The following is a 22,725-nucleotide window of genomic DNA, read 5'->3' as shown; positions in this document are numbered from 1 at the left end:
CGCACGCACGCACGCATGCAACATGTATTGAAACTCCTGGAAAGAAGAGGTAACTTGCATCCTAGAACCTAAATCCAAACTCCTTCACCCCACTAGTTCAAAACCTTTTTATGGATCTTTTTTCTGTTGTGTGTGTCTATATCCCATTACCTAGCTTTGGAGAACCTTGGATTCTATCAAATGATTTGAGTACAAGGAATGTTAAGCTCCAAATGGGAAGATTCAGTCTTTCCAGACCAAGAATAGGTGAGCTAGATTTGGGGCAGCGATGAGTAAGGATCACAGAACATCCCTTAAGAAAGCCTCCAGGGAAGGCCTGCCTCTACAGCCTGCTGCTGGGCAGGATTTACCCGGCAGACACCAGGGGGTAGCAAAATCTCACTCTCCAGGCTCCTGGGCACTAATACAGGGAAACTGGCGAGTCTAGCTTGACCGGAAGGTTGGAAAAAGCTCCATCCCCACGGGTCTAGCCGATGGGTCACAGAGTTTCCCTTCCCGAGATTCTGTTTTAACCCTAGGAACCACAGGGCTCTTCCCATCCCTATGAATTAAGTTTCTCCTTTCTCCAGATGCAGAGGAGAAAGGGCAGAGTTTCTCCTGAGGTGAGAAGCATCATTTGTCACCGAGGCCCTTTCTTCTCCTTCCCGCTGTTCCCCGGGGCAGCCTCATCGGACTGTATCCACTATCACACATCTCCTAAATAAACTTCACCCTCAACCTGCGGTGGCAATGCCTTCACGCCCTCTCTGGGAACTGGGTAGCTTTCAGATCGCCTCCCAAATGTCCACCTTTTGGACCAGTCCGCTGTGACTCAGAGGCGTGCACGGTAACCCCCTGCTGTGCTGAGGTTTTTTTTTTTCCCCCGTCCCTTCTAGGAGATCCCACCCGGTCTTCATTTCGCGATACTCGCTGTTGGGCGACACTCGCTGTTTGTCGGTGGGGCAGAAGGGGTGAGGCTAGAACTTTTTAAAGGAACCTAGCTCCTTTTGTCTGCAGTTTAAGATAATAGTCACCGCCGAGAGCCCTAGCGGTGGTGGGCCACTATCGCCTGCGACAAGAGAGCTCTAGCTCGCATCAGTACCAAAGCGTGGAGTCCAGTCAAGGAGCTACTGCCTCCGCTCCTCTATCGGAAGAGCAGCAGGGGTGTAAGGTTCAGAAAAAGGCAGCGAGGAGCAACTCGGAAAACGCCCCCAGACCCTCCGAAGCATCCTGATCCCGGGGCACGGACACCCCACCCCCATGCCAAGCCTTTACTTCTCCGTAATTCCCCACATCCCCCGCCCTACCCAAGCAGCACACAGGGGCCCATTGTAGTTGCTTGGAGGCTCGAGACCCAAGAAGGTGGAAGGGGAAGAAGGGCGGGCAAACGTCCAAGGCTGGGGGGGGGGGGGAATCCCCTACTTTCTCTGCCTTCAGCTCTATCTAAAGGGAACCAAGGCGTGTGGGTCGATCTGGGCCCCAGGACCTTGCCCAAGCCTGGCCACGGACGGGAGAAGCGTCATGAGTCTTAGAGATGGAAGAAGAAGGCTTCTGGCCGCCCGACAGCCTTGGTCCTAGGAGGGAGACCTCTGCAGAGCCCAGAGCGAAAGGCTGGACTGACCCCGCAGAGCGAGAAGACGCGGGAAACCCGGGGCGTCCTCAGCGGGGCGGTTCTCGGAGGGTGCGGGGCGGGGCGGGCTGGCCGCGGACGGCTAGAGGAGCGGAGGCGAGGCTTGCGACGGAGGGGGCGTCTCGGCTGGGGTCCCGGGCTGGGCGGGGCGGTGCAGGCGGCCGTCTCGGTCCTCCCTGGCGGGGCCCCGCGGCCTGGGCGCCCGAGCCAGCGAGCGAGCGAGCGAGCGGGCAGAGCCGCGGCCGCGGTGCGAGCTGTCCTGCAGCCAGACCCGGCGAGACTGAGCGCCGGGAGGGAGGCGGTGGCTGACCCGCCCCGCCCGCCCGCCCGCCCGAGAGTCGGACACCTCCCGACGCCGAGCCATGGTGAGTCCCCGCGTCGCACCCGCCGTGTCCCCTCGGCCTTCGCGCAGCCCGCTCCGGGGCCCCCAGCCCGTGCCTCCTCCGGTGCCCGCCTAGCGCTGCTGGTCGGCGCCCCGGAGACTCTCCACCCTCCCATCCCCCCTTCTTTTCTTCTGTCTGCCGGCCCGCTGCCTGCCCAGTCCCCACCGAGTATTGCCGTGACCCTTTCTTTCTCCTCTGCTGCCTCCCCATCCATCCTTTTCGTGGTCTTTGCGCACAGCCCAACCCCTCTCCCACCCCCCCCACCCCCGGCCTTCCCGGTCCTACCCCGTTTTCTTTTGCTGGGTTTTCCCTCCCCCCCTACTCTATCCCAGTTTTCCACTCCCGGGGACCCTCTGCGAGTTGGTGCGGGCGGCAGCCCTGGAAAGGGCACTGCCTCGGGTCATGAGAACTGACCTGCCTGGAACCACCATTTTCCACCCCTGTCCCCAACCCGGTGAGGTGGGCCCACCCATCCGGCCCTGAGGGACTAGTCACAGCTGTGGCTGGGCCAGGGCCAAAGGGCACGTCCAAAGGGAAATTCCCTCGCAGAAAGGGGGCTGTTTAAGGGTGGGTAGGGGGTGTTCCGCAGTACCAGTGGGCGTGACGTTTCCAGAGCCCATACCAGAGTTTTGGGACAAAGTTTCCCCCCCCCCCAAGGCTTAACGCCGCTGCAGGGAACAGAAGCCTGCCTCTGAGCGAGCACTCCCGCTGCAGGGAGGGAACTGGATGGAATCCTGTGCATGAGGCAGAGCCTCCGAGAGCAGCCACTCAGGGTACCAGAAGCCCATGTCAACGGGATCGAACACTAAGCCCGGAACTTTCCGGCCAGACGTGCACCGAGGGAACTACAGGCAGGGATGGGCTCTGCTGGCGAGGGCGCCCGCTGCCCAGGCGGGTGCAGCCTAGCGCGCTCGCTGCAGAGTGGAGGAGGGGGAGAGGCCCAGCCCGGGCGATGCCTACGGAGAGAGCCCGGGAGGCATCACCCTGCTCAGGGGGTTGGAGCGAGACAGGAACTAGGCCAGTGAGGGCTGACTCAGTCTCGCTCGTCTTTTTGGTCCCAGCCGACCAGAGGCCTGGTGTCTTGGGCTCCTGCCCACCTCCGCCTGCTCCAGACCCCTCCTCCCCTCCTGCTGAGGCCGTTTCCTGTGGCTGCGACTCTTGTTCAGCCATGAGCTCACCGCCCCTAATGGGTTGCAGCTGCTTCGCTGCTCAAGCTGGAGCGCCCCGGATCCTAACTTCAGAGCCCAGGCCCACTCAACCTCACCCCTACCCTGTTTCCCACCCACGTACACAGTCCCGGCAACACTGAGGGTCTGTCTGCTCGCCCACACCTTGGGGCCGAGTCTGTGCGCTGATAACACAGAATGCTGGTCTCTGGGGTGACTGAATACCCTAATCTTCTCAAACAGCCAGGATTAAGCAACTCTGGCTGGAGAGATTTAGAAGTAAAATAAGCAATTTTTGTTCTGCGGTGAAACCAGGGCTGTTTGCCATGGGTAGAGAGCTCGGTAAATATCGCAGAGTGCCCCTTTCCTCATTTACTACAAAGACGTCTGATAAAAGGAACTAAAAAAAAAAAAAAAAAGCCATCTTGAAAGACTTGCAAAGAAATAGACCTAAGGGATTTTGTTTAGGGAACGAGATGAAGAAAGATAGCCCGATGACTCACTTAAGGAAGTGGGTCGGAATTGGATGTGGCTTAGTCTTTGAGACAGTGGGTCCAGGTAAAATTCGACTGGAATGCATAGCATCAAAACCTCCTCCTCTCTTCTCCAAGAGTTCATTTATGTCTCTGTCTTCTTTCAAATGGCTCCAACCAATTTGTTATAGCCAATCTGGCAGGCTTTATGAATGGAAGAAAGGGATGCTACAAAGACCTGAGATGGCCACAGTTTTGTCTTCTTTCTTCCCACCTATCCATCAGCCACCTCTAGGATGCAGTGTTTTTTGTGGGTGGGCACACCTCCACTTATGATAAAGTTACCTGGATGGTGAGTTCTGGGAGAATCTATTGGCAAGATGGCTCTGTCGAAACCCCATACCCCACCCCATCTACCAGAATTCTTGACCATCAGCTGGGTCCAGGGACCCAGGTTGTGCAGGTGAACCTGTGCCATCACCCCAATTTACAAGTACCTGGGACAACCCTGATCAGAGTCGTTCATAACAAACTCCCCCTAGATCTCTAAAGCCAAAGTCCCAGAGCTTCAATGTGAAGCCGTGGTCAGCCTGTATGTACTGCCAGGCCCTTACTCCTACCCTCTGGCTCAGCCAGCCAGCATTTTCTGATTAGCCTCTGTGTTCCTATGATACAGGACATGGCTATCTGCAGACCAGCCGTCTCCCAAGGAGCCATGCTTGTGTGGTCTCTAGTTATCTATAGCTTGGTATTGTCTCCCCCAGGAGCCGGAGCCGGTGGAGGACTGTGTACAGAGCACACTCGCTGCCTTGTACCCACCCTTCGAAGCCACAGCCCCAACCCTATTGGGCCAAGTGTTCCAGGTGGTGGAGAGGACTTACCAGGAGGATGCGCTGAGGTACACGCTGGACTTCCTGGTACCTGCTAAACACCTGCTTGCCAAGGTCCAGCAGGAAGCCTGTGTGAGTGGCTGTCAACCCTTTTCTGCCAGGCTAATTTCCTCCCGCTTAGAGACACAGGCTTCCCAATCCTGTTCTCCACAGGAACACTTAGGTCTCACTTGCCGACCTCCCACTGGTTGTGACTACTCAGACACTAACACATATGCAGGTATATTTATTTTCCTTAAATATTGACCCTTAACAAACATTGACTGCCCCCTAAAAGACCCTGACTTTTGCAGAGCAAGTTTCAAATATTACTTCCTCATGAATGTCTTAAGGTATTCCCTCAGGCTCAGATGGGGTTCAGGAGAGAGTCTTCACTTCTGCAGCTATAAAGACCAACAGTCTTTGATTCTTCCAAGACAGTGGCATCTGTTGACCAGATCGCTGTAATGACGGGGGTTCTTACCTAGCTAGCTTTCTAGGAAAGCTTCCTTCCACCAAAGGATCAACGGTTTTGGTTCTTTCCTCTGCCACGTGGTGATTTCCCTTCCTGTCCCCTAGGGGTTTTAACCCACCAGACATAAGACCAATCCTGCCTACTGTGGACTCATTCTCACAGCGCCCCACCCCCTCAACCCCCTGCTGGTTTCTTCAGCAGACCTTGAGTAGAGCCTCTCACTTCTCTCTCCAGGCCCAGTATAGTGGATTTCTCTTCTTCCATGAGGGCTGGCCACTCTGCTTGCATGAACAGGTCGTAGTACAACTAGCAGCCCTTCCCTGGCAGCTGCTGCGCCCTGGCGACTTCTACCTGCAGGTTGTACCCTCAGCAGCCCAAGCTCCCCGCCTGGCACTGAAATGTCTGGCCCCAGGAGGTGGGCGGGTACAGGAGCTGCCAGTGCCCAATGAAGCCTGTGCCTACCTCTTCACACCTGAGTGGCTGCAAGGCATTAACAAGGACCGGCCAACGGGGCGCCTCAGCACCTGTCTTCTGTCGGCGCCCTCTGGGATTCAGCGCCTGCCCTGGGCTGAGCTCATCTGCCCACGATTTGTGCACAAAGAGGGCCTCATGGTTGGACATCAGCCAAGCACACTGCCCCCAGAACTGCCCTCTGGACCTCCAAGGCTTCCTAGCTCTCCACTCCCTGAGGAGGTGCTGGGTACCCGGAGTCCTGGGGATGGACACAACGCTCCTGCAGAAGGTCCGGAGGGTGAATACGTGGAACTGTTGGAGGTGACGCTGCCTCATATGAGGGGAAGCCCCACAGACGCTGAGGCCTCAGGCCTCTCCAGGACCCGCACAGTACCCACCCGGAAGAGTACTGGAGGGAAAGGCCGGCACCGGAGACACCGGGCATGGATGCACCAGAAAGGCCTGGGGTCTCGGGACCAGGATGGGGCACGCCCTCCTGGTGAGGGAAGTAGTACCGGGGCCTCTTCTGACTCACCCCCGGGAGCTGAGGCCGACCCAGATGCAACGGTCCCGGAGGCATCTGAGCCCCCAGCAGAGGCTCTGGGGGAGGCCGCTGAATCCTGCCTCCTCCCGGGGGAGGCTGGGGGAGGAGCGGGCCAGGGCGCTGAAGGACCACCTGGTACCCCGCGAAGAGCAGGCAAAGGAAACAGAAGGAAGAAACGAGCTGCTGGCAGAGGGGCTGTAAAAGCGGAGAATACCCCGCTCAGCCCCAAGGACAAGGACAAGACTAGGCAGCAGGAAGTCCCTGTCAGTCTGCCCTCCTCACCCAGTGAACAGGAACCTGCAGAATGCAGCCTGGTTAAGGAGAAAGAGGATTCTGGGAAGCCAGAGTCTGAATCAAAAGAGGAACTCAAGCCCGCAGATGGAAAAGAGCCTGCACCCCCAGAAGACTGTGGGCCCCCAGAAGAGGGGATCAGAGAGAGTGAACAAGAGGTGTTGGTACCGGGGTGTGTGACAGGTGAGAGGACAGTGGGGCCAAGGCACCGAGGGCCAGGGCAGGCTGGGCCTAGGGAAGGGGCCTGGAGGAGAAGCTATGGTTTGGCTGGGAAGAGAATAGCGTAACTCTGCCTCTGTCTGCACAGGATCCACAGGTCCGGGGTGGTTCCCATCTGAGCCCCCAACACAGCCCCCGGAGACCGTGCAGGATGTAAAAGGAGACAGCGTCCCAGAAGAGACTCCCCCAGTTTCCATCTTGGATGACCCACCTGTAGCTTGGGACTTGATGGCATCTGGATTCTTCGTTCTGACTGGTCAGTGGGCATCTGCGAACAAAAGGAAAGGGGCCGGGGAGATGGGGCAGTCGGTAAATGCCTGCTTTGCAAGCAGGAGGACTGAGTTCAGCTCCCCAGCACCCGCATAAGAGCTAGGCATGGCATGGATCTGTAACCCCCCGGTGCTGGAAAGAAAGGGGGAGGTCGAGACAAGTGGATTTCTGGCGTTCATTGGCCAGCCAGTCAGGCTGAACCAGAGATTCTCCAGGTTCAGTGAGAGACCCTGTCTTAAAAAAAAGAAAAAAGAAAAAAAAAGGTGGAGGGCTGGAGAGATGGCTCAGCCAGCAGTCAAGAGCGCTGGCTGCTCTTCCAGAGGTGCTGAGTTCAATTCCCAGCACCACATGGCAATTCAAAACTGTCCACAGCTCCAGTTCCAGGGGATCTGGCACGTTCACAGACATACCAATACACATAAAATAAAAATAAATAAATCTTCAAAAAATATCTTTAGCCGGGCGGCAGTGGCACATGCCTTTAATCCCAGCACTCGAGAGGCAGAGCCAGGTGGATCTCTGTGAGTTCGAGGCCAGCCTGGTCTACAGAGCAAGGTCCAGGACAGGCTCCAAAACTACACAAAGAAACCCTGTCTCAAAAAAACAAAAACAAAAACAAAAAAAGGTGGAAGGCGATTGAGAAAGATCTTACAGTGACCTCTGGTCTCCACACAAATGTACGCACATACAAACAAGGACATGTCACACACACACACACACACACACACACACACACACACACACACACAGTGGGTGGGAAGGGGCTTTGGGAAAGTGGAACAATTGAAGCGGACTTGGGAAGGAGGGGAGGTAGTCAAAGATTGTCCCAGCCAGGACAGCCTGGCCACTTTCTGTCTTCAGGAGGGGTCGACCAGACTGGCAGAGCTTTGCTGACTATTACGCCACCGCCCCCGTGCCTTCTTGAGGAGCCCTCACCCTCCCAGGAGACACTGAACACTGCCCTTCGTTACCTCCACTCACTGCTTAGGTAAGCATGGCAGACTTCACCCTGGGCATTAGCGTGCAGACTCAGGAGACCTGCTTTCTTTCTCAAGGCACTGCTGGTCTATTACATCAACCCTCAGATTTTCAAGCCACGGACCTTGATCTTACCAATTCTGACGTCCAGGATAATCTTCATGGTCTTCAAAATCACCACTGCCGACTCTCTCGGCACTCTACACTAGTGCCCAGATTGTCAGCGCACAGGCTCAGTCATCCAGCGAATACTTTGTGGACACTGAGTACCTCTCAGACAGATGCTAAGGCCTTGAATGTATGCCATCACAGCACACAGAGTTCCAGGCCTCTGACCCAATAGTGATGCCAATGTAGGTTCTTGATTGTTAGGTTGCCTACTGGGCACGTGTCCCAGACATCGGCTGTTTGCTCGTTGCTTCCCAAATATAGTAGTACTGACTTCTGAAGACCGTTAGCACTAAGCCAGAAGACTTGTGTTCTTTCTTCCTTGTTCTCTCTTTGCTGTCCCCCCTCTTGTGCACACACACACACACACACACACACACACACACACACACACACACATCTCTGGCTCTCCTTGCCTCCACAGGCCTGACCTGCAGTTACTGGGGCTAACCGTCCTGCTTGACCTCCGCAAGGCACCCCCACTGCCTCCAGCACTTATTCCAGCCTTAAGTCAGCTTCAGGTAATACAACCCCTTGAGACAGGCATGTCCCCTAGGTCCTCGCTTTTCTCCAGTGGCAGCCATTCCAGGCCATCTAACTCTCCAAAGCTTCGGGATATTCTTCTTTGTGCTTAGGACTCAGGCAACCCTCGGCTCGTTCAGCGGCTGGTGATTCTCGTCCATGAAGACCCTCCAGCTGAACTCTGTGGACTTCAGGTAGGCTCTCTCCCCCTAGTCCCCTGTCAGTAATGGAAAGGGGAGGGACAGCTTGCTGATCTCTCAGACTGGGCTGAATCACAGGAGCCTGTGCAGAAAAGTCCTGCTTCCATGTCTGCAGGGAGCTGAGTTGCTGTCAGAGAAGGACCTGAAAAGAGTGGCCAAGCCAGAGGAGCTGCAGTCGGACTTAGGAGGTCACAGGGACCTCTTCCCCGACCACTGGGCAGAGATACACCAGGTAAACCCCTCCAGTACCGAGGAACCTGGGAGCTGGAAATCTAGCAGAAAAGACAAAGACAGACATAACCGTGGGGCTGGGAAAGATGCAGCTCCATTAAATTCAGAAAATAGTAGCCAGGCGGTGGTGGCGCACGCCTTTAATCCCAGCACTCGGGAGGCAGAGCCAGGCGGATCTCTGTGAGTTTGAGGCCAGCCTGGGCTACCAAGTGAATCCCAGGAAAGGCGCAAAGCTACACAGAGAAACCCTGTCTGGAAAAACCAAAAAAAAAAAAAAATTCAGAAAATAGTTCTGACTCATGAACCTTGAACAAGTCTTGCTGGCCATCGGGAAGACACGAAGACTGTTAAATTCTTTTTATTTTTTATTTTATGTGTGTGAATGTTTTACCTGCATATATGTGTGTGTGCTCCACACGTGTGCCCGGTGCCTGAAAAGTTAGAAGAGGGCATCAGGTCCCCTGGAACTGGAGTTACAGAAGGTTTTCAGCCATCATGTGGGACTGGGAACTGAACCCAGTCCTCTGCAAGAGCAACAAGTGCTTTTAACCTGTGAACCATCTTCCGGTTACCACCCAAATTTGTAATATTCTTTTTTTTTTTTTTTTTTTTTTGGTTTTTTGAGACAGGGTTTCTCTGTGTAGCTGTGCGTCTTTCCTGGTGCTCTGTAGACCAGGCTGGCCTCGAACTCACAAAGGTCCTCCTGCCTCTGCCTCCCAAGTGCTGGGATTAAAGGTGTGCGCCACCACCCGGCTGTAATATTCTTTTAGAATGTTTTAAGATTTATTTTATTTTTAAGCATGTATATATGTCTGTGTGTCTATGTGAGTAAATGCCACCTGTGTGGGTGTCCTTAGAGGCCGGAGCCATCAGAACCCCTCAATCTGGAGTTGCAGGCAGTTGTGAGCTACATATGAGTGTTGGGAATCAAACTTGGGTCCTCTGGAAGAAAAATACTTGCTCTTAACCTCTGAGCCATCTTTCCAGCTCCCTGGCCCCCAAGTTTGTCAAATTATTCATAATGACATTAAGTAACGTATGCTTGAACTATTAAGGTGTCATAAAGTAAGTAGAGAAGTGTTTGTGATAGTTTCGTGGGTTTCTAGAAAGTGCTGAGAGCTGAAAAGTTGGTTCCATGGGGCCTGGCGAGTTACATTACCTCACTTCTAGAGATGGTGCCCTTTCTGTACCTGCTCCCTACACCAGTATCCACAAAATGCAGGCTCTTCACCCATCAAATGCACCTGCATCACTGACCTCCATGCTTCTGTGACCCGAAGTGTAGTGAGTCAGAATAGAGAGTCAGCATGCTCACAGCTGACGACAAACACGCACTCTTAGTGAAAGCAGATATGAAGAAGAGCTGGAGGCGGGGCTGGGCAAAGTGAAGACCAGAGGAAGAGGGCAAAGGAAACTCACATGCTAAGCCCTACCGTGGGCCACGACAGTGCTCGGTGCCAGGCTGATATCATTTCCTTCGATTTTACAAAATCTATTCTTATTCTAACTTTACTATTGAATAAAATGAATTTTAAGGTTTGTGGGCTTGCCCAATATCGTATAACTTGGAAGCAAAAAAGTCAGAGAGTAAACCCAGCATTATTTCCACAAAAGTCTCCAGGAGTCCTATCTCTATCCTGTGGCTTATGTTTATTTATTTGTTGTTTGTTTGTTTGGGGGACAGGGTCTCTCTTCTTAGCCCTGGTTGTCCTGGAACTCACTATGCAGACCAGGCTGGCCTCAGACTCAGAGCTCCACCCGCCTCTGCCTCCCAAGTGCTGGGATTAAAGAAAGGCCCACCATGCCCGGTCTATTTCTTATCCTGAGTGCTGTCCCTTAACTCCATCTCTGTATGTGGGTTTCAGGAAGTGGCAAAGCTATGCAGCTTGTGCCGAGGTGTGTTGACCTCTGTGCGGCAGGCTATTGAGGAGCTCGAGGGAGCAGAAGAACCAAAGGAAGAGGTATGGAATGAGATGGAACAATGGTAGGTGTGAACGGGATGGGATGGGGTGGGCAGTCTTCCAGCGAAACTCCTGATGTGTTTGCTTGTCCCAAGGAGGCAGCGGGGATGCCTGAGCCCCTGCAAAAGGTGCTGGCAGATCCTCGGCTGACGGCGCTGCAGAGGACCGGAGGAGCCATCCTGATGCGCCTGCGCTCCACCCATAGCAGCAAGTACGAGAGGGAGAGGCGGGTGTGCAGAGGCAGATGCGGGGGAGATAGTGGAGAGCGGTCCTAAACCTTAAGTGGCAGATAATTCTTACTCTGCACTTCTCTGGACAAGATAGCGTGCCTTTATACTTATAACCCTCACAGCATCCCCGTGTGCCAGTTATGATTAAAAATGTGGACTGGGAGGACCGGAGATACCCAATGTCTCAGCTGGGGCCAGGCTGATTCAGTAAGGGGAGTTACGGTGCGAGTCTGATTCTCGCTGCCATGACCCCTCTGGTGTTTGCATCCCTGAGGATACAAAGACAGAACCGGGAAGCTTGGCAAGGGCAGAGACTCAGTGTCGCCTCTCCCCAGGCTTGAGGGTCCAGGCCCAGCTGTGCTCTACCAGGAGGTAGATGAGGCCATTCACCAACTCGTGCGCCTCTCCAACTTACGAGTGCAGCAGCAGGAAAAACGCCAACGCCTGCGCCAGCTCCAGCAGGTAAGGGGATTCCCGCGCCCATACCCTTGCTCAGCCTGGGAGCCTAGCCCCTGCTTCACTGCATCCCGGCCGACACCAAGCATGGGTGAAATCCTTCCAGCTTCCCTCCAGCCTCCCCTAGAGGTTGGTCACAGAAGTGTGAGACTCAGCGTGAGGGCAGGAGTGTGTCAGTACCAGCAGAAGGAAGCCGGGAGGTCAGCCTTCTGTCTGTCTTTGGTCAGGATCTTTAGATATTGTGGGAAGTGTTCACCACCCAGAGGGAACTCTGGAATCAGCCGCGGTTGGCTCAGGGCACAACCTCCTTGGTGTGAAGATAATAAACGTTTTGTTTCTGTTTGGGAGTTTTTCTGAGACAGGATCTGATGTAGCCGAGGTTGGCCTGGAACTCACTGTGTAGCTGGTGCTGGCCATGAAACTCCTCACACTACTGCCCTCACCTCCAGAGGGCTGGGATTACGGGCCTAACCATGAAGCCCGATCATAAATGTCTATTGATAGAGGGCTCTGGCTCCACATTTTGCCTCCCCACATTGTCATCCTCCAAAACGGAGGCAAAACGGCCCCATCTCTCCTCCTACTTTGGAGAACACATTGCTAGCCACTGAGAGGAACCACGGGCCTCTTAAGACTCAAGAATAAGACTGGCTTCTCTGAACCTTGATTCTTCTCTTCTGGACTTAAGCCCTGTGGGGATTGGCTGTCTCTACACTGTGAAGGGAAGAGGGACTTTAAAATCTGGTTGTTTTTCCTTAGCTCCTAGTGCTGTGAATATATATCCCATGGACCCGCGTGTGGGTATGAGAAGGGTCATCTCAAAGTCAGTGCTAAAGGGGAGCCAGGGTTTTGTGTTCTAGGGCTGCCATTCCATCCCCACCCCAGGGGTATCTCCTATGGATTAGATATCCCTGCCCGTCTAAAAACCTATTTTGAAAACAGAATTTGGAAGTTCAAGTGGCCAGCTTTGCGATCTAACTCTGCTAGGCACTGGATGCTGCTGCTGAGTTGCCCATTCCTAGACAAATAGGACAACACACAGGTGGATGGATGGGAAATGAAGTCAGCAGAGGACTCACTCTGAAAGTGGCTGCTGTTGGCACTGGCTTTTAGGAACATTCTGAGGCTTTGCATTTTCCAGCCGCTCCACCCTAGCTTCCAGACCCTCTTCGGAGGAAAAAATTAGTCAAACTTTTCAGAACCAGTAGGAGATTCCCTACAGTAGGAAAGTTGAACTGGATACACACACACACACACACACACACACACACACACACACACACTGGATACACACACACACACACACACACACACACACGCTGGATACACACTCCTGGATACACACACACACACACACACACACACACACATCTCCTGGGCCATCCTTTGGGCTTGGCTCCTAGGTTTCCTGCTCAGCACTCAGAGGAGCACAGTGGATGTGGAATTCCTCTTGGTCCTGTTATCCAAGCAGCTTTCATCCTTCTTCCTTTGGTTCACCTGGGGTTTTATCTGTTTCCTCATGCCGGCCTTGCCCCTGGCACGATAACCTGTGTCTCCTGCCAGCCCTGTTCATATGGCACTTTACCAAAGACGGCATACCCGGTTTCTCATGTCATCTTGTGGGAGCTGTTATCATCCACTCTTATCAGTACCACAGCACCCGGTGAGACAAGACTTTGGGATGACCGGGGTTCCTGTACATTGGGGTGATGGCAGCTCATTGTAGCCTGGCCGCTTCACAACCTCCCTTCCTCACAGCCTTCTGCTCTGTCTCAGGTGTTACAGTGGCTCTCTGGCCCAGGGGAAGAGCAGCTGGCCAGCTTCGCCACGCCTGGGAACTCACTCTCGGTCTTGCAAGAGACAGAACTGCGGTTCCGGGCTTTCAGCACCGAGGTGCAGGTGAGGACAGAGAGGAGGTGGGGGGCGGGGTCCCTGGGAGAGGGCCAGGTCTGAGCCCAGACCCCCTTTCTCCAGGAGCGCCTCGTCCAGGCCCGGGAAGCTTTGGCTCTGGAGGAGGACATGGCCTCCCAGAAAGTTCTGGATGTCTTCGAACAGCGACTGGAGCAGGTTGAGAGCGGCCTCCACCGGGCTCTGCGGCTACAGCGCTTCTTCCAGCAGGTGGGTACCGAGCCTCTTCCTCCTCCTCCTCCGCAGCCCGGAGAAGCTGGTCAGGCAGTTGCTAAGAGTGGTCCCTGGGAAGCCCGCCCCCTTGGCTTCCACTTTCAGCTTGCCCAGGCTGAATGACCTGTGACCTGAGGTAGGCAGGGCCTCTGTAGACATTTGCACATCTGCTGTGGAAAGTCGGGTGAGGCACTGTGTGAAAGCCAGTCGTAAAAACCCGACTCAGTGCTGTGTGTGTGTCCTCTGTGCCCATGCCATCTCCAAGGCACGTGGTTATACCGTGATGCTGGGGCAGGGAGAGGACCGGGAGGTGATGGCCCCCAGGGAGCCACTGGCAATGGCGCATGCGTTTGGGAGTGGCGCGTGTCCTCACCTTTTTTTTCCTCTACCTCCAACCCGTCTGGCTTTTGTAGGCACACGAATGGGTAGATGAGGGTTCTGCTCGGCTGGCGGGAGCCGGGCCGGGTCGCGAAGCTGTGCTGGCCGCCCTAGCCCTGCGCCGGGCCCCGGAGCCTAGTGCAGGCACCTTCCAGGAGATGCGAGCCCTGGCCCTGGACCTGGGCAGCCCAGCAGTCCTTCGAGAATGGGGCCGGTGCCGGGCGCGCTGCCAAGAGCTGGAAAGGAGGATTCAGCAGCAGCTGGGAGAGGAGGCCAGTCCTCGAGGCCACAGACGACGTCGGGCAGACAGTGCCAGCAGCACGGGAGCCCAGCAGGGGGCCCATAGCCCTTCGCCCAGCCTCAGCTCCCTGCTTCTTCCCAGCAGCCCTGGGCCGCGGGCAGCCCCGTCCCATTGCTCTCTGACCCCGTGTGGGGAGGACTATGAGGAGGAAGGCCTTGAGCTAGCTCCAGAAGCAGATGGAAGACCCCCAAGGGCTGTGCTGATCCGAGGCCTGGAGGTCACCAGTACTGAAGTGGTAGACAGGACGTGTTCGCCCCGAGAACATGTGCTGTTGGGTCGGGCTGGAGGGCCAGACGGGCCCTGGGGACTGGGTACCCCGCGAATGGAGCGCAAACGGAGCATCAGGTGAGAGTTCAGACTAACTGCTGTCGCATAGGCAAGTGGGGAAGAAGATTATACTGTTGGTGGTAGCGACTCTTCTCCACGTCCCAGTGACGCCTCTGCTTCTCGGGTTGTGCCTACAGCGCCCAGCAGCGTCTAGTGTCTGAACTGATTGCCTGTGAGCAAGAATACATAGCCGCTCTGAATGAGCCCGTGCCGCCACCTGGGCCGGAGCTGACGCCTGAGCTCCGGTGCGCCTGGGCCGCAGCCCTGAGTGCCCGAGAGAGACTCCGCAGCTTCCACGGGACGCACTTTCTACAAGAGCTGCAGGGCTGCACCACCCATCCTCTGCGCATCGGGGCCTGCTTCCTTCGCCATGTGAGCAGTCCACTAGACGTCTTCCAGATCTTCTCCCTTCCCATGTTCTGCCCCCCCACTTCCCTAACATCCCCCCACCTCTCGAAAGGTCCCTCACCTTGGCCGGTGTGTTGCCTGTCTTCGATTGTGTGAACATCACTGTCTCTTCAAAGAGCCTTTATAATTCCTGGCAAGCAGAGTGCTGCCGGCTTACCCCTCCTTGGGCAGTGGGGATGGGAGAAGAGAAGTGTCCACCGGTCCCTCACCAGGGACACTCACTACCTCTTCCTTACTGGCACAGGGGGACCAGTTCAACCTCTACGCACAGTTCGTGAAGCACAGACACAAACTGGAGAGTGGTCTGGCTGCAGTCGCCCCCTCGGCCAAGGTAAACTTTTCTTCACCTCTCAGAAAAGTGGGTCCAGGAGATGGCTTAGCAGGTAAGGATGCTTGCCTCCAAGACCCACAACTGAGTTCCATCCTAGAAACACTGACGCCTGCAAATTAGTTGTCTTCTGACCGTGCGTGCGTGTGTGTACACACACACACACACACACACACACACACACACACACACACAAATAAGTAAAATGAGAAAATGTTTTTTAAGAGAAAGGACCAGGAAGACCTAAAAATTCATTCCACCTCCAACTCTCAAAGAGAACAATTTTTTGTGGATGTACCCAGGAACATTCATTGAAAACCTCCAATAACCTCTCAGACTGCTGTCTGGGAACAGGAGGGTCTCCTAGCATTGCATGGAGAGCCAGGGGAGGCTGGACTCTTACCCAGATGCCCCACACAAGGGAATACGGGTAAAATTCTTGATTTCTTGGGCCTCTGTTTTTGTTTGTTTGGTTTGTTTTTGTTTTGTTTATTTGCTTTGCCTAGTTTCATTTTTTTTTTCTTTTTTGCTGTTGTTTGTTTGTTTTTTCTCGAGACAGGGTTTCTCTGTGTTGTTTTGGAGCTTGTCCGGAACTCACTCTGTAGCCCAGGCTGGCCTCGAACTCACAGAGATCTGCCTGACTCTGCCTCCTGAGTGCTGGGATTAAAGGCATGTGCCACCACCCCCGCCGGCTTAGTTTCATTTTGTTAAGATTTATTTTTATGTTATACAGGTAACTGTTTGCCTGTAGGTATATATGTGTAGTGAACTGTGCCCAGTGCACAAGGGCGCCAGAAGAGGATATCAGATCACCTGAAACTGTAGTTAAAGACACTTGGGAGACACTGGGTGGGTGCTGGGAACTGAACCGAGGTCCTCTGAAGGAGCAGTAAGTGCTCCTAACTGCTGAGCCCTCTCTTCAGCCCCAAGCCTGTTTCTACAGATGGTAAACAAGGGCAGTGTGCACTTTGTCCAACTCACTGGGAGCTTGAGGGTCCAAGGATTTCAGGTGAAAAGATGTGGCCGTGACTGTAAAGGCCAGGGGGCATAAGTTGCTATTACCTGGGTTTCCCTTCAGCACAGGATAGCTGCATCTCCTAGCTGCCCCCTGCCTGCTTTCTTTTCTTTTTAAAATTACACGTGTGTGTGTGTGTGTGTGTGTGTGTGTGTACGTGTACATGCACGTGTGTGCCAAACATGTATGGGGAAGTGATAGGACAATTCCCAGGAGATGGTTCTCTCCTTCCACTGCCTGGGTCCCAAGGATGGAACTTGATTCCCAGGCTTGGTGACAAGTTCCTTTAGCTTCTGGACCATCTCTTTGACCTCTGCATTTTTTTCTCTTTACTTTAAAAAAAAAAACATTTTTTTTATGTTTTTATTATTGGGGTGTGTGTGTGTGCTCACGCACATACTTACATACACGCACGCACGCACGCGCACACACACACACACACACACTGTGGTGCCCATGTGGAGGTCAGAGGAGAATCTGCATGAGTCAGTTCTCTTTCTGCCACGTGGGTCCCGGAGATGAAACTCAGGTCGTCAGGCTTAGTGGAAAGCACCTTTTACCCACTGAGCCATCTTGCAGGCCCCTTTCTGTACCTCTGCTCCCCAAAGCCTGTACCCAGCCTATCACGTTCCTGTCCTCAGACTTTGCCTCCTACCAGCCCTGCCCCTCTTCTCATCCCTGGCTATGGTTCCGCCCTAGGGTTCCATGGACAGCAGCCCCTGCTTACCCCGGGCCCTGCAGCAGCCCCTGGAGCAGCTGGCTCGGTATGGACAGCTCCTGGAGGAGCTCCTGAGGGAAGCTGGGCCTGAGTTAAGCTCCGAGCGCCAGGCCCTCAGGGCTGCTGTACAGTTGCTCCAGGAACAAGAGGCCCGAGGCAGAGATCTGCTAGCAGTGGAGGCCGTGCGAGGCTGTGAGGTAAGGTCCTGGCTTCCACGGACTCTTGCTCAAACTGTGTAACTCTGTGGCCTTAGAAACAGTGTAGGCTGGTGACTGTAAAGCCACCCCCGAGGTCTGAGGCGCTGGCTAGCTCTTCGCTGCTTCATCTATATCAAACACCCTCTGCTCTTGCCATATCTGCCTTGTGCTTATCTGTTCCTTTCCTAATTGTTCTTTCCCATCTGCTTCTACCTTTCTAGATACTGTATTCTTTTCTACCTAATCTCTTTCCCACACTGATTCCAGATCTGGCTGGAACTGTACTCCCTCTAGAGCTGTGGTTCTCGATCTGTGGGTCGCGATCCCTTGGGGGTCAAATGACCCTTTCACAGGAGTCTCCTAAGACCATCAGAAACAGCTATAAAGTAGCAATGAAAATAATTTTATGGTGGCGGGGGGGGGGGGTGTTGGTCACCACGGCATAAGGCACTGCACTCAAGTGTCTCAGCATTAGGAGGGCTGAGGACCGCGGGTCTAGATAGACCTACCCCTGTTCTTTGCCAGTTCTCTTCCTGCATCTTCAGTATGCAGAGACTTCCTTCCCTGTGCCAGGCTGGGTACCGCTACGCAGGGCATCTTTTATTCGGAGAGATGACTGCTGCTAGACAGCTGTGTGTGAGAAGCGGTGGAGAGGGTGAGGGTGAGGCCCTCCCCGGCTTCCTGAGCCTGCCAACAGCCAGGCCTTAGGCCCCTTTCCCTCTAAACCCCTTATATCCCATAACTTCACCACGAAGGCCCCATGGACCAGCTTTTCCTTCTCCTTTCTCCAGATAGATCTGAAGGAGCAGGGGCAGCTCCTGCACCGGGACCCATTCACTGTCATCTGTGGCCGGAAAAAGTGCCTCCGCCATGTCTTTCTCTTTGAGGACCTGCTCTTGTTCAGCAAGTTCAAAGGCTCCGAGGGAGGGTCTGAGACCTTCGTTTACAAGCAGGCTTTTAAGGTACACGATGTGGAGCGGGGATACCGAACCATGGTCTTCCTCAGGACTCAGAATGTTCTGGAAGTTCAACCCAAAACAGGTTCAGCATCTTCATCACCTAAAATAGTTTTTAGCCTCTCATTGGTCGTCAATTTTAGGGTGTCAGAAGGTGAAAGAAATCCCTGCCATTGGTCAACCCCTTTGGGTTTTCCATATAATTCGTGCAGAAGACTTAAGGAGGCATTTCAAGACAGAATGAAAAAAAAAAAAAAAAAACCAAAACCAAAACCAAAAAAAAAAAAAAAAAAAAAAAAACCTTCCCAATGAGAATACATGTGTCTGCTGGGCAGTGGTGGCACACGCCTTTAATCCCAGCACATGGGACGAAGAGACAAGTGGATCTCTGAGTTCAAGGCCAACCTGGTCTACAGAGTGAGTTCCAGAATAGCCAGGGCTACACAGAGAAACCCTGTCTAGAAAAAACAAAAACCAAAAACTACGTAAGTCTTTTGAGTTAGAGGTGGTCCCTGGTATATGAGAAAGAAGAACACACACACACACACACACACACACACACACACACACACACACACCTTAATTTCACTGAACTAAAGAGAACTCAAGAGGCAGGCCTTGCTTTGGGCATCTAGCCAGATATAAGCATCCATAGCAACCCACAGTCCTGGATCAGGTGGGAGGACACTAATGGTTTCCAAACTGTCTTTGTGTTAGTTCCAACTCTTCAGAGCTAGGACACAGCAAAAGGTCTGTGTTTGGAACGGCATATAGACCTGGGTTTGAATCCTTACGAAAACTCGGGTAAGCTCTTGAGAAAGTTGCTTCAGGTCTCAGTGAGCCTCCCTCTCCCCTCACTGCTGTTACGCAGACTGTGTAGAGCGCCTGGTATCTGACAGATGTTGAGCTAATGTCTACTGAACACCTACCAAGCTACACATAGCGCTTGCCAGTGTGGTGCCCCTAACATCTCCATCTTCATCCCTCTCTCTCCTCCCCTTCCGCAGACTGCCGACATGGGGCTGACCGAAAACATCGGCGACAGTGGACTCTGTTTTGAACTATGGTTTCGTCGACGGCGCGCACGAGAAGCGTACACTTTGCAGGCCGCCTCACCAGAGACCAAACTCAAGTGGACAAGCTCCATCGCCCAGCTGCTGTGGAGACAGGCGGCCCACAACAAGGGTAACGGGCGGTCGTAGAGGGGCTGTGCTTGGAATTGGAGGTCCATGAGAAGGTTTTCGGGAGAGTATGGAGATGGTAGAAAAGAGGCCTTCAGAGACGGTTCAAGAGATACGGCTGAGACAGGATTAGCCATAAGGAAAGAGAAAGCTAGAAATTTCTAAGGAGCAAGAGCAAACGTTTCCTCAGAAAGAGGTGCAGAACTGCTTACTGGATCGGGGTTAAGGATGGGTGCCACTTACTTTGCGTGTGACCTAGACTAATAGCTTTTCTTGGTTGTTGGTTGGCACTGGGTTTTGATTTGGGCTTTTTTGTTGTTGTTGTTGTAATTCTCTGAATCATTCTATTAACCTGAAAAAGGCATAGTACTTTCTTCACCTCAGTGTGATAGGGAGGATCGAGTGGGTCACTACATATAGAAAAGCACTTTATAAACCACACAGATGTGCAAAAGCATGACTCTTGCTGTTAATGTCCATGATGAAGGGAGACTGAGTGTTACATGAAAAGTAACTGGCCGGGAAGATGGCTCACTGGGTAAAAGTGCTCGTGATGCCAAGTGTGAGGACCTGAGTTCAAATCCCCAGGACCCACCTAAAGGCCAGCAGTACTGCAGATGTAGTAAGTAACAGGAACATCTGTAATCCCACCACTGCCACAGAGCACATGGGAGGCTGAGACAGGAAATTCCCCCCAGAAGCTTGCTAGACAGCCAGCCTGGCACATGCACACCAAAATGATTAGGGTGATCAGTCATAAGATTAGGTGGAAAGTGAAGACCAACCATCATCTAATGTGTCCTCCAACCTCTCAACGTTCGTGCCTCCATTCACACCCAGATGTGCACACGCACACACATCGGGTGGTTAGGAGGCCACACGGGCAGGACGAACTATATAGCAGAGAACAGATGCATGTCTGAAGAGGTCAAAAATCACCCTCACAGCCTATGCCATGATAGTCAAGGAAGGGGGGGGGGCACCAGAAGAGGGGGTATGGTTACGAGTTGGGAAAGAGAAAAACGGCGTTGGGAAGTAGAGTCAACGGGGATGTGCTAACACCGAGGCAGGAGGGCTAAGAGACGGTTGCAAGCAGGCTCTCTGTTCCCTAGAGCTCCGCGTGCAGCAGATGGTCTCCATGGGCATAGGGAACAAACCTTTCCTGGACATCAAAGCCCTCGGGGAGCGGACGCTGAGTGCCCTGCTCACTGGAAGAGGTGAGGCCCAGGGTGCTGGGGGGTGCTCCCAGAAGTCAGGCCTTGACTAAGGCTGTGGCCGACAACGGGGAGATGTCAGGAAGGAGACTGAGTGTCGAGATGTGGGACTCCCTGGGAAGCCCTCTGTGAGCTACTCCGGGCAGCCAGGAGGACTGTGCACACCAGCACCCCACCACCCCAACTCCCCACTCTCTGCAGCCGCCCGCACCCGGGCCTCCGTAGCGGTGTCTTCCTTTGAGCATGCTGGCCCGTCCCTTCCCGGCCTCTCACCGGGAGCCTGCTCCCTGCCGGCCCGCGTCGAGGAGGAGGCCTGGGATCTGGACGTCAAGCAGATTTCCCTGGGTGAGGCACCTCTCAAGGGGTGGCCCCCAACCGCTGGGTCATGGTGATGTTCAGGCTGCCTATTGCTGAGCGATTCCTTTTTCTAGCCAAGTAGCCCAGTTGCCATGACAACTACAGACAGCTTCCCCGTTGCTAAAAGAGCCTTCCATCTGGTTGCTAGGGAGATGCTTACAGCAGCCTTTTGCTAAGAAGCACTTCTTCTGTACCTTTCTCTCTAGCTCTCCTTGCGTTTCTATGGAAACTGCCTCAGCTTCCTGTTGTACCCTCCTGGTTCACCACGGCAATTCTTAAGTTTCCTGTCGCTTCTTCCCTGGTTGCTCTAACGATGCTGCTGACAATTTCCTGCCTCTTGGTAGGGGGGTTCTCTTACAACTGGATTGCTATGGTGACTCACAGCTTCCTGTTGCCATGGAGCTTCTTCTTCTTCCTTGCCGGAGGAGCTTGCTTGTTTAAGGTAACCTGGAAGGGTTTTTATACCTTCCTCTCACCCTAGCTTCCCCTCCAGCCCCAGAAACACTTGACTCTTCTGGAGATGTGTCCCCAGGACCAAGAAACAGCCCCAGCCTGCATCTCCCGCATCGTGGGAGCAGCACCCCCACTCTGGCCAGTGGAGGGATCTTAGGGCTGTCCCGGCAGGTGAGTCCTTGCAATGAGGCTGGGAGCGGGTGCTCTCTTTCTGGGTGGGCTTTCCTCATCATTTGACACATCGGGGAGTAGAGGAACTAGATACTGCAACTCTCAGCTGATGCCACAGATTGGGTTGATTATCCAGTCTGCCTTTCTCCTCTCCCCTAGGCCTGGCTGAGAAGCATCAAGGTCAGAAGTAAAAAAAAGCCTTAAAGAGACATACACAATAGAGAGCATGTCTAAACACCCTGCACTTTCTGTGTCCTCAGAGTCATGCCCGAGCCCTGAGCGACCCCACCACACCTCTGTGACCTGGTAAGTCAGCCACCCCCTTTCTCCCACATCCAGCATGCCTACCCCTATTTTAAGGACTTTCCTTCCTGACCTCAGGTGCATGGGAGTCGGCTTCTTGCCTCTCCCAACCCATCTTCCTCTTCTCTCCTGGCTTCCAGAGAAGATCCAGAACTTGGCTGCAGCCCCTTTTCCGCACATTGTAGGCTGGTATGCCAATGGGACAGGATGGAGGACTGAGCTCTCACTTCCCTCTCTGCTTCCCGGACAGAGAGGAGGGCGAGGACCAGAGCGTCCCCTCTCACTGCTCTCTCTAGCTCTCCCCTGCTTAGTGCCTTCTGCTGCAGGAACCAGGGTGGCCCTGTTTGCTTGCCTTTGTGCCCCGGGGGCAGGGAAACATCCCTCTTCCAGTGTTTCCCCTCATCCTGTGCCGCCGCACAGCCGCAGGACACTGCCCTGCCGACAGTCTGCTTTTCTTCTCACCCCCTGACTCTCCCCGAAGAATCATCTCTGCCAGGTGGAATGGAATTCCATTCTGGGGTACCATGGGAAATGAAGTGCTATAAGCCATTGAAGGAAATGGGGTGGGCATTGCAGACTTTATATATGTAATTACTGTTATTATACTGTTGTTATATTAAATGTATTTGCTCTCACTTTGCCTCCCAAGGCCCAGAGCAGGTCTCTGGATTAAGGTGCTTGAACTAACTTGAGTACTTCCCACTAAGCGCTTACTAAGGTTCAGAAAATAAAACCCAGGCCAGGAAGTAACTGTTCTACCCAACGGATAGGCTCTAGGAAGCTCAATGAACTCTTTGAA

At 53.8% G+C, this 22,725-nt stretch overlaps 1 protein-coding gene across 8 annotated transcripts; it reads left to right on the top strand.

Annotated features, from left to right (window-relative positions):
• Positions 1-1,899: 1,899 nt before the first annotated feature.
• Arhgef40 (Rho guanine nucleotide exchange factor 40) lies at positions 1,900-22,561 on the top strand. 8 transcript variants are annotated; one of them, XM_028856059.2, is made up of 24 exons: positions 1,900-1,974; positions 4,396-4,593; positions 5,210-6,446; positions 6,571-6,738; positions 7,614-7,740; positions 8,323-8,419; positions 8,534-8,614; positions 8,736-8,852; positions 10,717-10,812; positions 10,908-11,023; positions 11,378-11,504; positions 13,275-13,397; positions 13,473-13,616; positions 14,033-14,643; positions 14,763-14,997; positions 15,278-15,364; positions 17,076-17,291; positions 18,083-18,253; positions 19,255-19,432; positions 20,541-20,645; positions 20,844-20,987; positions 21,493-21,623; positions 21,884-21,929; positions 22,067-22,561. In XM_028856059.2, the coding sequence occupies exons 1-23, from the start codon at positions 1,972-1,974 to the stop codon at positions 21,923-21,925; spliced, it is 4,554 nt and encodes a 1,517-aa protein (XP_028711892.1). In that variant the 5' UTR covers positions 1,900-1,971; the 3' UTR covers positions 21,926-21,929; positions 22,067-22,561. The 8 variants fall into 8 exon arrangements, with proteins under 8 accessions (XP_028711892.1, XP_037064450.1, XP_037064451.1 ...); XM_037208555.1 differs by having other exon boundaries at positions 21,481-21,623; XM_037208556.1 differs by having other exon boundaries at positions 21,481-21,623; positions 22,005-22,561.
• Positions 22,562-22,725: the final 164 nt, after the last annotated feature.

The sequence above is a fragment of the Peromyscus leucopus genome, chromosome 9 (assembly GCF_004664715.2).
Source record: "Peromyscus leucopus breed LL Stock chromosome 9, UCI_PerLeu_2.1, whole genome shotgun sequence".
NCBI classification, from domain to species: domain Eukaryota; kingdom Metazoa; phylum Chordata; class Mammalia; order Rodentia; family Cricetidae; genus Peromyscus; species Peromyscus leucopus.
Note: the sequence above shows the minus strand (reverse complement) of the source record. Positions and strands in the feature narration are given on the sequence as shown.

What these genes read in the sequence shown, in the direction of transcription:
- Arhgef40 (XM_037208554.1), top strand. An exon ending in CTGAACTCTGTGGACTTCAG is followed by an intron (nt 8,615 to 8,735) that starts GTAGGCTCTCTC and finishes CCATGTCTGCAG; the next exon opens with GGAGCTGAGTTGCTGTCAGA. An exon ending in CGCTCCACCCATAGCAGCAA is followed by an intron (nt 11,024 to 11,377) that starts GTACGAGAGGGA and finishes GCCTCTCCCCAG; the next exon opens with GCTTGAGGGTCCAGGCCCAG.